Genomic DNA, 18,223 nt, shown 5'->3' on the forward strand with positions numbered 1-18,223 from the left:
GGAACAGTTTAATGGAACAGGACAACTTTAAACCCTTAAACAACTATCACAAAACCACACACACTGTCATTGTTTAGAAGAATCAGGTGTATGACTTTTGACCACCACGTGGAGTATAATAAATAAGGAGACAAGAGACGAAGATGCATCCAGACAGCTTTACTCTCCACTTTAATAAATCACACTCTGAACAGCAAGTGAGGACAAATACAACCATGCACATCAACCACCGGAACACAACACTCAAACTAACTCCTCCCTCCCTTAAAGGTACAGTACCTTTGTCATGAATCTCACATGGAGACAATGGCGTGGGAACCCAATTGCAGGCAGACACAAACGGTAAGGTGGTAACAAAGATTTATTTAACAATAAACAAGACTAAACAAACACGCAAAACAAAACCCACGAGGGGGTAAAACAAGACAGGAAAATATTTACTTTAACAACAAACACTGACTAACTAAACTATAAAACAAACACTGGACTAACAACACACTTATACTGACTAAACTAGACTTACTTAGCAACAACAGCGAACAACCTCATACAAGGAACGAGGTATCAACAGGTACAAGGACATGAACATGTACAGCATACAATGCACGAGCACAGGACAATGAAACATGAGGACTCTTTATAGGGGGACAGACAAAGGATCGTTAACGAGAAACAGGTGCTGGGGATTAGCACTGAGGAGAGGCTGACAAGGAACGAGATGTAGGGAACAATGACGAGACACGAGAAAGAAACATTCAATCTCACATAAAACCATAGGTTATGCCACGACTCCACTCAAATAACACGAATAAACATGACATGATAGTGGAATCATGACAACCTTGGTGAATGTCTCTTACTGACTCACAACCATACTGTATAACTCTTCATAGGCCTGTCTATATGTAATGTGCAGGGCAAATTTCAAAGTAAACGTAAGGCAATATGCAATCCAATGCAGTCCGTAAAGGTTCTTTGACAGTTTAATAAAAAACTTCTAAGATCCATCCTAGAGAGCATTCGACTTTTCCACCTGTGGAGACAAAAACCGCCAAAGTAAAAACGGGGATTCAGGGACGAAAGATGAGATGACAACCCATGACATAGGACATGACATCACAACCAACGTATCACTCAGAACTTCTACGTTTACCTACTTACATGCCAACGTACAATTACGATCTCATTCGCGACCAAATGTTACGTGTGACGTCTGGATATATAACATTAACATATCTATAAAATGCAGGTAAGGAAGTTGTTCAACTAATACCTTTCAGTGGACTCCAAGATACACGCTGCCCCCTCCTGGTACTCAAGATTGAATATGTAACATGCTATGAACAGAGTGGGACGGCCAGACATGAAGCTGTGCTGAGCACCATCACACACAACCTAACCTTCAGTAGTCAGCATCCAGTGGCCTGCAAGTGTGTCCTAAAACAAACAATACCACATGTGACAATAGTTAATAGTTACTATAGACTTCTATCTTTAAGCTTTTTACATTTAAACTATATTTAAGTATAAGTGACTCTACAAACAAACTCTAAGCAAATTATTCAGAGTAACTTACACTTAAAACCGTACTTATACAGAAATGTAAGCTAACTAACGTTAGGGATGTCACGGTCAAGAAATTGTCACACTGGTATTTGTAACGGGTCGTCTCAATCACACCGTCCAACGGTCCTATTTGGGAGACAGTCCTGCTGTAACAATGAGGGTGTCGCTAACGTCTTTTGCTCTCATCTGGCCTCCGTTACATAAACTGTATATCTATCTGGTTACGTACATTAATCATTTTACCGGGCTATCCTCCGTGAACATCAACTTACCTCAAGCTTTGGCGACTTGTTTTAATTTGTGCGCTCGATTTAACGGATGAATGCATTTGCAAATTGAATTACACCACAAATAATCACGACCGAGTGTGGTTTTCAACACTAAATTACCGTGAATCCCAACAGTCGAAGCATGAAATTTTCACCGTGTCTACAGCGGGCGCGATGATCAACATTAAAAAAAGAAGATATTTGAAAGAAAGATAGTTACAGAAAACCGTTCGTACATATTGACTTTTTCTTCATACAATAGAAGTCAATGATGACAGAAATTTCGTATTGGGGGTGAACTACCTTTAATCATGACTTGACTTAATTTGACATATTACACATTCATCACATATAGCTTCCTGGAACATACAGCATTAGTTATATGATTTTCTATTCAGCGGGTTTTTCTTTCATTTCTTTCCATTTTTTCGTTTTTCCACAAAGTTAAGCTGGATATGGATTTGAGATGAAACGGGCCTCCGACTTGCAGTAGAGCAGGCAAACCCAGAAGAGGAGGGGCTATGTATATTGGCTAATACATTTGCATTTTGAGTGACATAAGAAATCGGCGTTTTAATAGTAATACGGCGATCCAAAGCACGCGAATTGTGATCCTGTTGGCTTTCGATACTTTACGGGTCTGACTGCATTTGTTAAACGTGCATGGCTGTCACGTGATGAACGAACGGAGTCAAATCCGAAGACTTGTCAGATAAGAGGTGAGGTGAGCTAATCATAGACTAAATACCCAGGTAAACAAGTATTAATCTTTTCTGTTAATTATAGCATTGTAGTTTTGTATTGTTTGTGATGTGATCAACGTTTGCATAAGTAGTAGATTTGTTAGGAAAGTGAAACAAAAACAAACACGTAACACTATAATACTCTGCTATAATGAACGATATAACGATATAACTCGAAAAAAGATTCGTTCATTTTGCTGAACGAGACTCAAAGGTCCGAGTCAATAAAATGATCCGAACTTCCCATCACCGATTGAGAACCGCCGAGCAAGAATGCCCTCTCTGTTTTTTTCAATTCCTGTCACACGGGGCACGCCTCCTTCCTCTGCTGAGTGAGGCATACTGTAACTGCTCAATCTAAATCTTCTGCTCTCCTCTCCAATGATACATGTTGATTCAGCTCTTCAAGTAAGTTAGTTTCCTTAATAGTATTTGTATTCATCCACCAAAATGTTTTTGCAATAAATAACACAAATAACAATGTTTATATTAGCTTTTTATATACAACAAATCAAACTATTAATAATACTGATACTAATAATTATTGATTGAATATAAAAAGGTAGTACAAATGTTGTTTGATGGTACCCATCAAATTGTCAATTTAATCTAGAAATATGTAATGTATAGAACTATATTATAGGCCAATGATGTAATATGTAATGATAGCCCATCTCAAGCCAGGGCTATGCCATAGTTGAATTAAGATATTTATGTCGCTTTTATAAAAAGGCCTTTGAAGAATACATTACTGGTGTGCATATCGAGACAAAACAATGACACTGATACATCTCAATATATTTCTGGGCAAGCTGTATTCAGTTAAGACAGATCACACATTCATTTAGTCTGGGACTAACCTGAAGCCTTGCCTGTGAAACCGGGCCATAATGTATTAATCAGCTGTATTTTGGACTTCCAGTTTTATTACTTTACTAAGATGTACAAAGTGCTATGCTTCTTTCACCAAATAAGTTAGAACTATTTCAATTTCTTATAGAATTATTTCTATTTTCAATTTTTTCCAAGTACCTGGTTTAAAACAAATATTTCAAAAAGTGAAAGGAATAAATAATGACGACTATGATTTTGATAGCTTTTCAATTTCGTAATAATTATTGTAATAATTAAATGTGTTGATGTTGGCATAAGTTTTCTGTGTTTAATTATTGAACAAAAACTAATTTATCAACACTGTAAACTTTGTTGTAACTTTGATTACTACTTAATATTTTCCTATTACTGTTTTCAATTTGAGTTAAACTTGACTTTATTCAAAATGAAACACTTTGACTTTTGAGATTCAAAATGAGCAAGAAGAGACTGGTCTCATTACTGGCATTACACTGCAGAAATAGGATATTCTTCCTAAGCATTTTTGTATTGTTTTCTAGAAAAAATATCTCAAATGTCTAAAATGATGATAAATTTACATACCAAGAAATGTGTTCTGAGACGTTTAGTCTTGTTTTATGAAAGAAAATATAAGAACTAGGTAAGTATATTTTCAAAACAAATTTTTTAATTAAGTCTACATTAAGTTACTGGCAAAACTACAGCAAAGTTTTACGGTGTAGTTATGAACATTATACTTTTTTAATTGTCCCCACTTTTTTGTTGTTCCAGATATGGACTACAGCAATGAGACTCAGACAATGGAAAGAAATTGCACAAATGTACACAGTGTGTCCGCACGGCAGGTTTTGCCTTTATTCTACTCAATCCTCTGTGCTTTTGCGTTTATACTCAATGGATTTGCAGCTTGGACATTCTTCAGAGTTCCAAGCTCCTCAGTCTTGGTGGTTTACCTAAAAAATATGGTGGTGGCTGACATTCTGATGCTCTTCACATACCCCTGGCGTGTGGCGAGAGATCTGGGTTATGGTGGTTGGCAGTTAAAACTAATTTTTTGCCGCTACATTGCTGTACTTTTCTACTTATGCATGTACACTGGAATCGTATTTATGAGCCTTATCAGTTTGGAACGTTATTTAAAAATCGTCTGCGGCACGTCAAGCGTATCGACCCTTCTACAGCGTGTCACTGTGGGGAAGTTTCTGGCGCTCTTAGCATGGATTGTTATGATCATCTGTATGTTGCCAAACTCCATATTAACCAACCAGCCCATTCCTGGGGATTTTTTCTGCATGGAACTAAAAAGTTCACTGGGTCAATACTGGCATGAAATTTCTGTCCACTTCAACGTTGGAGTCTTCTGGGTGGCCTTCCTGTTGATCATGTTTTGCTACACCTCTATAGCATGTCATGTGTACCGCTCCTACAAAAGGGTGCAACAGGACAGCAGTGAGGCAGGACGACGGTCAAATCGAAGCATCTTCTGCTTGCTGGCCGTCTTCGTATTGTGCTTTGTACCATATCACATTTGCCGTGTGCCCTACACACTCAGCCAAGTCAACGATTGCATTAACAACCACTTCATTCTCTTCCAGATAAAGGAGGTCACACTCTTCCTTTCCTCACTTAACGTTTGTCTGGATCCCGTCATTTACTTCTTAATGTGCAGAACCTTCAGAGAGTCACTTTTACAAAAGATGTCTTCAGTTAATGGTAAATACAGAAGGCGGAGTAATCTGTAAAACAGAACAATGATGAACAAGACAAACCACACCTGGTTTCCTCAGCATGAACAGCTTAAACATTGTGGTGAGGATGTCAAATGGAACTAAAGACCACACAGAAAGCTGCTTGTTTTTCACAAAACCACAAATATGTAGAAACTGATGTTCTGTAGAATTAGGATGTGTACTTGGATTTCTGAAATAAGCGAAGAGCACAAACTTCTTATGTGCACACGTTTATGCCTGGAGAATACAAAAGCTGTACAGTGGAATTGCTGAGAGGAATATTGGTTCTCATTTTCCCATTCTTCAGGACTTGTGCTCCTCCATAGTGAAGCAAAGGGCATAAAAACATCATCACAGATTCCACCCAGCCTGGACTTTACCATTTTGAAGAATTGTCCTCTGGCCTGTGCTTCAGTGCACTAAACACGGCTGATAGTCTTGTTTTATTTATTGTTGATTACTAGGTTACCAATACCACAGTCATCCGCCCAAGGAAACATGTTTGAAACACAACAACTTCAAACAAGCTTTAATCTGTTTGTGATGGAGCAGAAACAAATGAAACTGATGTTAAATATTTAATCAATCAAATGAAACAATAGGTCACACAAAAATGTGGGTCGAAAACGACGATCTGTAGAATTAGGGTGTATACTTAGATTTCTGAAATAATGAATGATCACAAACTGATTCGTACAAATTTATGCTGTGGGTGAAAATTGCAAAAGCTGTACTGTCTGTGAGAATTTGGGTTTTGCCTGTGTCCCACACACATTATGTGAAATGTATTGCAATGATTATTGTTCACAAATCATATTGTGAGAAATGTATTTCAATGAATATTGTTCTTGAATTATGTCTAACCTTACTTGAGTTCAAGCGCTGACCAAGTTAACAGAATGTTCAGAACATCGTGCTGCCTTCTGCTAAAAATACTAATGTACTTATAAGAAGTTCTCAATGCAAATGTACTAATGAAGAACATCTAATGAACTTATAAGGAGCTCTAAGAACAAAGAACTAACCACGTGAATAATATTAATAGTTTCAATGACATATTTACTTCCTCTTTTCTGAATATGGGAACTATTTTCAATAAACTTTGGACCATGATTGAACTGCACTTCTGTGTCTGTGTCATTCTTGGTCTCCTGTATCCAGAAAATCTGTGTGTTCCATCAACTAGACTCTTCAACTTAGAATAATAGAACTTGGACTTAGGGGATAAATAAGTAGAATCTTACACTGTCCTTATCAGTGGTTCTTTTTGGGTGTCAGTCATTTACTGGTTTTCAGTTTTTCAGAAATACCCATTGTGGTTTATCATAACAGAGACATGGTGAAGCAGATGGTCTTGTATCACACTGAAGGTGTTTATTCTGCCGTGACAGCTGTCTGCATGTACATTATCCCACACAGCTATACTTGCCACATGAGAAAAAATGGACAGAAAATATGAATTTGAAATGTTTTATTAGCTTATTTGATGTCTAGACATCACAAATTTCAAATTAAGAGAAATAGTTCCCAGCAGTCATAAAGCTTTTTTCTCATAAGATGGCCCAAAATGTCACCTGAGTGATATAAAACGTACAAGTAGTACCACCATGTGTTATAAGTTTATTTCATTTTCTAATAACACATCTTGGAATTTAAAGACTGGCCAATTAGAATCAATCATTCCAGCAATCCGCATCATGATATTATTTTAAGGTAGCTAGAGCTTCTGTAGGCTGCAGTTAAAACAAAACTACAGTATATGTTTTAAGCTTCTTGCAAAACTGACCCACACCGTAAAAATTAAAGGTGCCTAAAAAATTATGTTGTAACGCAGCTGGAAATGTACTAAGAACAAAGTTTGTTTGTGATGCTGTGACACAAATCAATCAAACCCCATTTGATGCTAGATCCTGAGGAATGATATCCTTTCCTCCCATCAGGGGTTGATGTCCATGAACTGAACCCCTCTTACATTTACTTTTACAATTAAGCATTTGGCAGACGCTTTAATCCAAAGCGACTTGCATTGCTTTATCCTATACATAGGTTTTTGCAATCCCCTGGGATCAAACCCACAACCTTGCGTTGTTACAACAATGCTCTTACCACTAAGCTACAGGAGACTCTTCTTACACATTCCATATTGTGTTTGTAATGTTTTGTCATGTTATGAAGATTTGAACATCATGTTTGGTATTGTTTTAAAGGTCTTGGTGCGATAGGTGAAAGGGTCTAGTTCCTTCAATCCTAACAAAGAGTATATTAAAGTTTTTTTTTACTTTAGAACATTACCTGCACTCCTCTAAGAGGATTGGCTTTATCGGGGAATCCTGTTCACAGATAGATTGGCATCCCATTTGATGATCTCGTCAGCCACAAGTTAAAATAAATTTCACAATGACCATTGTATTCATGATTCTTTGTTACATTTGGGTATATAAGGTGCATTGGCAAAAGACTCAGGAACGCTTCTGTAACCAGAACTTACTTCACTGCAACTGTGTGCCTCAATGTTGCCAGGTATGATAAACTTTGTGGTTTTAATTTTATACTATGATGATATTTATTATCTTTGTATGCACATTCTATGATTTTAATTAATGTTGTAAACCCTACGCAACCCCAATTTAAATTGCAAAATAATGTTTTGCATATGAGAAAAGATGTAAAAAAAGCACAGATATAGCAATTGTGATCATTTAATGCTGAAAACATCAGTATAATTGATTGTTGTTTAAGTAAAAGGAAAATGACGGAGAAAGGGAAGTGTATGATCTGACTGGTTTAAGTTGGCCCTGTTGGAGTTAAAATGACTGACACATGTGGAGCAGAACATAAGTTTGGATATTCAGCAAGTAGGAAGAAAGCTAGAAAGTAGAATGAAACCAGTAAGTGTTATTGCTCCTAAAAAACAATGCAGGATCCCAATTGCTAAAATTTGACAAAAGAGGGCAAAACTAAAGCTGATCACTACAAAGATAATGATGAGAGTATTGTTACATGGGTCAATAAAGTGTGTATGGCCTTATCTCACTGAGGGAGACACAACACTGAGATTAAAGAGCTTAACCCCCACTCAGACAACATGTACTATATCTATACTTGTTTCAAGTGAGAAGTTGAGCCCAATTGTAATAAATAAAATATCATTATTCCCTGTGAATCAGTTAAAGGTGGTATTGAAAGCCAGGTTAAAACATCTTAACATACAGTGCAGTGCAGTATGAACTGTCTTTAAGATCTAGGCTCTGTCTTTCTTTATGAGACTGGTAATTGACAAAGAAGCAAATTGGTCCAGTTGTCTAGAGATTGTTGAAAGCCATAAAAAGAGCTTATAGTGAAGTTCTGAAATCACTGTAGGAACTGGAATTCCTGTTAACAGTAATTCAGTGGGAGTTCCTAAAAGCATTTTTGCACTTCTGTATATCTTAACATTGATAGAAAGTTCAGGTTTTTAAAACCTATCAGAAAAACTGTGTTCCGTACCAATTGGCCCAATTCCATCCTTCTCATATGTAAATAGATTAACATAAGAAAACTCAGCCCAAAAAACATGAGAATTCTGTGCTTAATTCCATATTATTGCAAAAATAACAAATTAAGCCCTGGTCCCAGTCCTTTATGTGCTTGTAGTTTATTGCATCTTTACAGCAACAGAGTGCTGTTGTTTAAAACAAAATAGACATAATGCAGCATTAAAACACAGGAATGTGTGCAGTTTTACTAATTTATTAGTATCCTTCCCGAAGACCTTGAGACCAGCAATGAAATTATTATTTAATTTATATTATTTTTAATATAATGTAAGAGATATTATAATCACATTATGATATAGATTATATTATAACGGCCAGACAGGCCTCATATGGTGAAAAGTGAACACATCACATGCATTTCTAACTTTAATGGGTCAAACGGTAGAAAATGGAATGGAATGGAATGGTCCACTACCAAGTGCCAAAAAGGGGGGTTTACTTTAGCATTATACTTTTCATTATACTTTGAAATAACACTGCAAATACAATGGTACAAGTGATAGTGAACCATCTGTTAAACATCACACAGAAATTCCCTACGCAGATGGAAATGTGCTAAGAACTAAGGTTGTTTGTGATGCTAGGACACAAAACAATCAAACCCCATTTGTTGCTAGATTCTAAGGAATGATATCCTTTCCTCCCATCAGGGGTTGATGTCCATGAACTGAACCCCTCTTCTTATCACACCTCTCTCCTCCCCTTCATCTCTTCAGGCCTTGATCATTGGAAAAGTGCTTACACATTCCATATTGTGTTTATAATGTTTTATCATGTTTGGTATTGTTTTAAAGGTCTTGGTGCGATAGGTGAAAGTGGGCCTAGTTCCTTCAAACCTAACAAAGAGTGTATTAGAGTTTTTTTTTACTTTAGAACATTACCTGCACTCCTCTAAGAGGATTGGCTTTATCGGGGAATCCTGTTCACGGATAGATTGGCATCCCATTTGATGATCTCGTCAGCCACGAGTTAAACTAAATTTCACAAAGACCATTGAATTCATGATTCTTTGTTACATTTGGGTATTTAAGGTTGATTTTGCCAGGTATGATAAACTTTGTGGTTTTAATTTTATACTATGTTGATAATCTTTGCTTATTAAGTTAGAATTGTCTGTGTATGCACATTTAATGATTTTAATTAATGTTGACCTGCCTGGAATAATAAAGTATTATTGTTGATATTATCTAAATTCTTCAGAGTCTGTTATTAGCAGTAGATTGAATGGGAGCCTGTTTTATTACCGCAAATTGATATGTCAGGATAGGATGGACTAGTTTATACTAGACTTTAAATTTTAAATGGGGCATTACTAAAGCTCACATATTACAAATTTCCACCTATCATCTGGCTTAGCACGTTGCATGATCGTGACTAAAATAACTGTTGTTATGTTTCTGAGCAAGCATGTGGCGGCCAAACTTAATGATATTAGTTTACCCGGCAACCTCTGACTAAAGATCAGAACTGACCGTTTTGTGTCCAAGAGATCCATGTACCCGGCCGGCGTGAGACTCTGTGCTACTGCATGTCCCAATCGAAAGACTAACTATAAATAATAAATAATAAAGTATGGAGATTTATAGATAAATTAACTATAATATACAGATACATTTGAAACGTCATATAAGTTATTTTATTAACCACAGAGTCATATAAATTGTAACAGTTCTTTAATAACTTCATGTAGTGATCGCTGAGAAGAAGCAGAACACAAGATCCCTTCAACCACATCATTGGATTCTGTCGCTAGCCCAGTGGGTGGTCTTTTACACTGTTGTGTACCCAAAGAATCTTTTATTTTTACAGTGTGTGAAGTTATTTTTTTAGAGAAGGACAGGCTTCAAAATGTTCTTTATGTTTTTATTTTGGGTATAGGTGAGAGACTGGGGTGGTTGCAAGATGGCTTATCCCTCCGGTCAGGAATGAGCTAGAGTGAAGATGCTCATACTAAAAATGTTTAGTTAACCCTAACCCACCCTGTCAGAATGTCAGACATATGTGACAATTCCTTCTAGCCAAACCAAATTTCAAGATGAAAATGTAATTTTTTAATGCTCAGATTTTTTCTCTCACTGTCTGAAAAAAATGTGTCCGGAGGAATGTGGCCCGGGATGACAAGATTTTGTTCATTCACACTGCCAGTGATTTTCTGGAATCTGTGTGTGCCTTCACACACCTCCCGTGGAGATCCTGTAAATATACTTGACTTAATAAACTGCAATGTAATGTTATGTGAAATAAAAATATTGTCGTGAAAATAGGATTGATCACGGTAAAAGATATTTCCTTGCGGTGTTTTTAGATGGCTTAATAGCACAATTTGTTATTATAACTGCTTCTCCTTTCCTAAATAATCTATTTTTTATTATTGTGTAGTATATATTGTTATTCTTTTGCAAATGACAAAGACCTCAATTTTAAAACAATATTTTGTATTTATATTTTTTATTCGTAAATGCAGAACAACGAAGAGGAATGAGGCACAAGAACGCGAGCTAGGCTATAGCCCAACGAGATTAAGATAAATTCAAAATTTCATATAAAAACAAATAAAAGCAAATTGTTCAGGGCTGCGTTTCCAGAAACCTTAACGCTACGTCGTTCTTAAGCTATACCTTAAGCTGTGCCTTATCGTTAATACGTGTTTCCCGAAACCTTCTTAGTAAAGTATACCTTCTGTTAGTCATACTTTCGTAAGGTTGGTCTGGACCACTCTTAGCTATAACTTTCATCTAACTGTTTTCATCTTTTACAGTGTTGTTTGTAACTTATTTGTCTAATACATATTTGCACATCAGTAAACATTCTTTTTGTCTTTAATTTATCATGTTTGTTCAGTCAGATTGTTTATTGGTTTTTTTCTTATTATATGTTTAATGAACTTAATATTTTGCATTGTTTTAATTTAATCCTTAATATATGAATGTAGTGCTTAGGTATTTGTTGCTGTGTTTTTGGTTTGTGTTACTATTTACTGTATGTGTTGCTTTTAGTTTATTTTTTGACATTATTTGTTGCATTGTTTCCAGTGTATCTTTATGTTTCTGTTGTATTGTGTGACTTGGTTTTTGTTGTTTTTTTCTATTTTCTAAACCTCTTTTGAGGAACCAGGTTAAATTTATTTTTGCTGCATTTGAGTAGATTTTTTTCCAGCATCAATTAAACACAATTCCTTCATTTGCTTGTTTTTTTTTGTTTTGTTTTTTCAATATATTATTATATATTGGGCCAGTTGTGGGGGAGTTAGATAGTTGTGGTGGCACTATGGCCCATTTCTGGTAGAAATAAGGTATTTATTTGCCATCTGGGCTGTAGAGTAAATATAAAATAACATAGCCATTACTGTGAAAGTACAGTACGGCCGTAAAACAGAAAACTGTACAATTATGGTAAATCGCTGCCAGTACTTTACTGTGGAATTACAGCACAACTGTAAAATGAAAAAAACCGGCTGCAAACCTGCAAAATTACAGTAAATGGCTGGAACCACTACTGCCAGTACTTTTCTGTAAATTTACAGGGACATTTTTTACATTGCAGGTGGTGGTGGATCACAGGGGCATGTTTACAGACATGGTGGCAAAGTAGCCTGGTAGTACACACAACAGCTTTGTTTGGGCCAATTCAGCAGTGGGTCAAGACGCAAAAATAGGAGTTTCGGGGCAGAACCTACCTTCTTAATCTAGTCACCAACCTCACCACGCAGTCTGAGCACAGTTACAACATTATGTCCGTACCCGCAACTTGGTGGAGAGCTTGATTAGGTGCTGGAAGATGCATTTCCGGTGTCTGCATAAATCTGCTGGAGGGTGGCGTCTGAAGCCACAAAGATGTTGTGCAGTAGTAGTTGTTACAGTAAAGCTACACAACATTGCAGTCACCGGAGGTGTTGATGGTGTGAGTAAGGGTGTATTATATATATAGGCCCCTATGTGGAAAAATGTGTCATACTAAGAAATTGCCTTTTGCGTACATAGAAAAATACCTCAAATGAAAACTGTAAAACATGTAAAATTGTTCCACTGACACACTCTTTCATGAGATCGGGCTTGAGAAAGAATATTTTTTTACAATAAAGATGCTCTGCAGATTCAACATTCATGAAAACATATTTGTGATTTATCAGGTTTTTTCTGAAAAGAAACACAGAAAATACACATCACTGAGAATGAAATAAAGATGTGAAAAGAGCCTGAAACTGCGTTGACGATGGTTCATCTGTAACGTAATGAAATTGTTTGAATTAAAACACAACACGGGATTCTACCAACCATCATAAACACCCTTACCTTGATAGTATTTTTGGAACGGAAATTTATAAATTTTGAAACTGTGCTTCGAACAAAGCATACTGCTTCTCCATAATCTGAAACTTTGCCTTTTTCACCTCCAATGTGACCCAGCAAAGGTTGTTTGCTTCTTGTAGCCCTTGCATGATTCCCCGCAGAACTTCAAGCTTCTCTTTTTCAGGCTTCACTACCTCATCACTGCAGTCGTATTGGATAGTAGGACGGCTTCTGGAGCCCTTCCTGGATTGCTGGTGTTGGGCGACCTCAGTGAAGGCTAGTGAAGGTGGGGACAGGTGTGGTGCTGGGGAAGCACTGTTGCTGCTGGTTGGGGAATAGACATGTTGGTGCGAGGAGGTAACGATGGATGGATGGTTCTAATTTGGAAAAATAACTTAATGGTTTCGAATGTACTTTATTTGTCTGTGATGATTGATATTCCCTGCTCAGCTTTGAATGAGGCTCATGTCTCGATTAGTTTCTCTTGGTAACTGTTCACTTGTTTGGAGAGGAGGGGCGCTGCTTTTAAAAAATACAGAGACTCTGATGGTGAAGCAGCAGCTCCGTGTCTATGTTTTATTTATTATTCATATCTCCCCTCATCAGGTGATGAGGTTGTTACATTTTGGTGGCACCGCTGGGATGAAATGCAGTGAAGGTCAGCATCCACAATTGATGGTCTACCTCCAGTGTCACTAATCTTAATGCCTGGCACTTTGGAACAGCAGAGTGGGAACGTCTAGTGTCCATGTTGAGTTTGGAGAGAAAGTCTGCCTCTGAGGTTGATCGTTAATACCTGGAGCGAGTTCGTCTTCCAAATCAGCTAAGACTACTCTTCTGAAACACACTGCACACACTCAAAGCCCAATCGAACCATTCAAACTGGAATTGATAGGAGTGTTGTACTCATTGTCAAGAGAAAATCTGGTGACGTTATGTGACTTTTTGGATATTGCAGAGATTGAACATGGTGACAACAAAAGCCGTTCATTTGTTATTTCTGCTATTGTGAGACACCTTGAGAAGGAGGGGTTAAAAGAACTGGAAGATAACCTCGTCAGGAATGAATACTATCTACATATACAGAAATATACATATACAGCCGTTGTGATGTGTTAAAGTATTCGATGTGCAAATGTCATGTGCGATAGGCAGAGGCAGAGCCAGAGTCCTGGGTGCTGAGTGCCACCTCAAATTTTATCGGCCAGTTTAATGATGATTGACATCTCATTTCACCACTTGCTGAAAAAGCGTCTGGTGCCGCACGCATCTTTCAAATTAATAAAGGACGAAAGTGATGCGAGTAACAGATAAGGTATATAAGGTTACCGCATATAAGGTTAGTTTTAATACTAGGCATCGGGATTTTGTGTGCGGAAATCATTTTGAAAGTGAAGTCTCTGTATGAGTAAACATGAATGTTGGCGCTAGACGGGTTAATCAGATAAGAGAGATCGGTTCCCGATTTAGCCCAAATATTATGTTTAACGTTACATTTGTGCTAGTTATATACACATAAACAGTGCAGTGCCATTACATTACACTATTTGCCTGTTTACTTAATGTAGGCTAACGTCAGCTACACCCACCACCAGTGTTTAAATGTTAAGCTAACTTTGAAATTCTTAAGCTATTTATCTGGTCATGATCCTCAAAAGATTACCTCAATTGCAAATAGCCTGTTTACGTTTCATAAAGGGCTAATAAAATACAGCTAAGTTACTCCAAAGTACGGCCTGCCATGTAACGAATCTAGTAACGTATGCTTCAGTTGATTTAATGGTATAGTCCTAATGGAATTGAAATTAAAAAATTTTTAAAATTGTATTGATGCTCAGATGTAACTATAGACTGTCATATTTTTGCATAGGGTCAATTAAACATGAAAAGAAAGGGAGAGATAACAGACTTCTTTTTAAAGAAGCAAAAATAGGCAGATCAGGTGCAAACAGTCTCCAACCCTTGCATGACCACCGGACCCCGGAGCAGCTCCCTACCTGAGACTAGTCAGAGTCAATGTGGTCAGGCTTCACAAGAACCACCAACAGGTTTGATAATCAAGCAGACAGTTAGTCAGTCACTCACATGTCAAGTTCAGACTTTAGCTTCAGCTTGAAATAAATTATTTTGTCGGAAAAGCTGTGACTTTTTATTCACATGTGCCCTCGTTTTGATGTGATTACATTTTTATTGTGATTCTACACTAATTTTACATTTTACTGTAATAGATGAGTTGAGGGATGACACAGAGAGTTCTGACTCTGAGCAGGAGAGTGAGCCAGAGCTGCCAGGAGATGTCAAAGAGCCTCGGCCAACCACATCAAGCAGGAAATATGCTGTTCCAAAAGGACCCAATGGTAGGCCAAGGGAAGTCTATATTTAAAACTAATTAGTATTAATTTACAGAGTAGCTCTCATTAATATTTTATTGTTTATTTTACATTTATAATACTTATACCTTTTCATAGAGATGACACGTTGTTTTACATATATTTCAGGTATCTCAAGATCCAGAGACAAGGGTCCTGTACAGCCAGGTTTGAAAACATTTCCCAGAACTCAGTTTGGTACAAGGAAAAGAGCTTTTAACAGCTCCTGGTATAAGGACAATTCATGGCTTGAATATTCTGAAAGTCAAGACTCAACTTATTGTTTTGCCTGTAGGCATTTTTCTTTGCCAAATACATCTGAATCTGCATTTACATCACAGGCCGGCTTTTGTAACTGGAAAAAAGCTCTGTTGAAAGATTCTGGGTTTAAGCTCCATTCAAAAGCAGACCATCACTTCAATGCCATGTACGCTTGGAATGAGTATCAAAGATCTGTTGATGGCAACTCATCAATGCTAGATGTCACGGATGAAGAGCGTAAAAAGAAAGTGGAAGAAAACTGTGCTTACATAAAAACCATTGCAGACGTGCTACTTTTAACTGCCACCCAAAATATAGCACAGAGAGGTCATCGAGAGTCTGATGAATCTCAAAACAAGGGTCATTTTTTGGTAATCTTAGATGAAATCGCAAAGCATGACCCTCTCATAGAAAAAAGGATGACTGCATGTAGCAATGCTATATAAGTATATAAGTATACAAGCCACGAAATTCAAAACGAAATTCTTCAGGTCTTGGCTGAAATGGTACAAATTGAAATAATAAGAGAAGTAAAAGAAAGTGAAGTTTTTAGTGTAATTGTAGATGAAACTAAAGATTTAAAGAAAAAAGAACAGTTGTCTTTAGTCCTCAGGTACTATTACAATGGGGCCATCTACAAAAGTTTTTTAAACTTTCATTCAGCTCAAAGCTTGGATGCTGCAGGTCTCACAAAAATCATAATTGATTGCCTTGAAAAACATGGTCTGGACTACAAAAATAATCTTGTGGGGCAGGGCTATGACGGTGCATCCGTTATGAGCGGAAAGCATTCTGGTGTGTCTGCACGCATTAAAAGCTGTGCAAGATTTGCATTTTATGTTAAATTTGGTTCTTGTCGATGCTATAAAATCAGTGCCTGAGGCAGTTAACTTTTTGGCTCTAGTGCGGAAGCTTTATTCCTTTGTATCTGGATCATATGTTCATCTCCAGTGGCTTGCAGTTCAAAAAGAGTTGTATCCACAGCAGCAACCCAGGGAACTACAGAGACTTACAGATGTAAGGTGGGCATGCAGATACATGGTGCCTTAATCTAAGAGACAGGCTTCCATCAGTGCTGAGAGTGTTACAGGATATAGCACTTGAAAATAGTGGCGATAGATCAGTGGAGGCCAAGGGAATTCTGTCTCAGATAGATTTACATTTCATAGGGCTTTTGGTTACCTTTTGTAAAGTTCTTGGTGATGCTAAGTGTCTTTCTGACATGCTCCAATCAAGCTCTCTTGACCTAACAAGGGCTGTGGATTTAGTAGGTGCCCTCACAGACACAATACAGGACTACAGAAGTGAAGATTACTTTAGAGAACTGTGGAAAGAGGTTGAAGAGATTGCAGAACATTGCAAAATATGTATACAAACAATGTGTAGAAGACAGCCTAAAAGAAGCATAAGATTTAATGATTCATTGATGATGAGCACTGTAGGACAGAGAAATAGTGACCAAAGTGATGTTGAGAGCTTCCAAAGAGCTGTCTTTTATCAAGTGCTTGACAGTCTCACAGCTGAGATGCAGAGGTGTTTTTCAAAGAAGAATTGTGAAATAATGCAAGGAATCCAGTCTCTTAACCCAAAGAGTGGAACATTCTTAAGTGAGGAGCCTATGTTTGCCTTCGCTCAGATCTTTGAGTCAAATTTTGAGGACCTTAAACATGAGGTTCAACAGACTAAGCGACTTCTTGACAGGAGAGAGAAAAGTGGAGGGGACAGACCATCTACTCCCCTAGAATTTGTTGTCTTTCTTTAACCTTATAAAGAGGTTTTCCATGAGCTGTTTAGACTTTGTAAGATTTCTGTTGTCAAACCAGTCAGCAGTGCTTCCTGTGAGAGAAGCTTCTCAGCTTTAAAACTGATTAAAACTCATTTTAGGAAAACAATGGTGGATGACAGGTTAAGTCACCTTGGAATTCTTAGTGTTGAGTCAAGTAGGGCAGACAGCCTCAACATGGATGAGTTTGTGAAACGTTTTGCAAGTTCTCACCAGAACCGTAGACTTGTTTTGTTTTAAATTCCTTTAATATAAACCAGAATGATTATTTCTATTATCAATCAGTCAGTTTCTGCAATTTCTGATTCATGTTTAATTGCATGTTTTGCAATTCATGTTTTTTTTTTCTTGAAATGTGAAATGTGAAATTCTATAATGCACTTTATCCCATTGTTCTTGGTGCTTAAGCATTATATCTGAAAATGTTTGGGATGTTTAACACTTATTAAAGACCAAGAATTTATATTCAACAGAATGACATTAGTGTCCCGTTTGTATGCAGTCTGTGTGTTACGGGATAGAGACTCTGACAATTCATAGTATGTGAATACATTTTTTAAGCTAAATCACGTTTCAAACACCAGGTTAAGTCAATTATTATTTCTCTTTTGATGCCAGGTGAGGGTTACACGCTGACTTTCTATCATGGTCTATGGACCCCCTGAAGTTGATAAAATGTATATGTGAGGTGATTAATGTCCTGAACATTGTATAAGCTCTCTGAGCTAAATGAGAACATTAAAGACATTCTTACAGGCTAATATTTGTGTTAAGTGTTGAATATTTGTTCAGTTCATATTTGGGACATGTTAAACATGTTAA

General features: G+C 37.1%; 2 protein-coding genes across 2 annotated transcripts; both read left to right on the forward strand.

Annotated features, from left to right (window-relative positions):
• The first annotated feature begins 4,206 nt into the window (after window positions 1-4,206).
• On the forward strand, window positions 4,207-5,294 carry LOC130429085 (P2Y purinoceptor 14-like). The gene has a single exon (XM_056757453.1). The coding sequence runs from the start codon at window positions 4,207-4,209 to the stop codon at window positions 5,173-5,175; it is 969 nt and encodes a 322-aa protein (XP_056613431.1). The 3' UTR covers window positions 5,176-5,294.
• An 8,745-nt stretch (window positions 5,295-14,039) lies between these two features.
• LOC130429020 (uncharacterized) lies at window positions 14,040-17,879 on the forward strand. Its single transcript, XM_056757369.1, has 3 exons — window positions 14,040-15,036; window positions 15,217-15,345; window positions 15,487-17,879. Exons 1-3 carry the CDS (start codon window positions 14,955-14,957, stop codon window positions 16,062-16,064), a joined length of 789 nt encoding a protein of 262 aa, XP_056613347.1. The 5' UTR covers window positions 14,040-14,954; the 3' UTR covers window positions 16,065-17,879.
• Window positions 17,880-18,223: the final 344 nt, after the last annotated feature.

This window comes from Triplophysa dalaica, chromosome 9, assembly GCF_015846415.1.
Source record: "Triplophysa dalaica isolate WHDGS20190420 chromosome 9, ASM1584641v1, whole genome shotgun sequence".
NCBI classification, from domain to species: Eukaryota; Metazoa; Chordata; class Actinopteri; order Cypriniformes; family Nemacheilidae; genus Triplophysa; species Triplophysa dalaica.

Excerpts from the sequence above, each read along its gene's own strand:
- LOC130429085 (XM_056757453.1), top strand. The coding sequence starts at position 4,207 with ATGGACTACAGCAATGAGACTCAGACAATGGAAAGAAATTGCACAAAT.
- LOC130429020 (XM_056757369.1), top strand. The coding sequence starts at position 14,955 with ATGACCACCGGACCCCGGAGCAGCTCCCTACCTGAGACTAGTCAGAGT. Across the intron at positions 15,037-15,216 it reads TTCACAAGAACCACCAACAG|ATGAGTTGAGGGATGACACA; the intron begins GTTTGATAATCA and ends TTACTGTAATAG. Across the intron at positions 15,346-15,486 it reads TGTTCCAAAAGGACCCAATG|GTATCTCAAGATCCAGAGAC; the intron begins GTAGGCCAAGGG and ends CATATATTTCAG.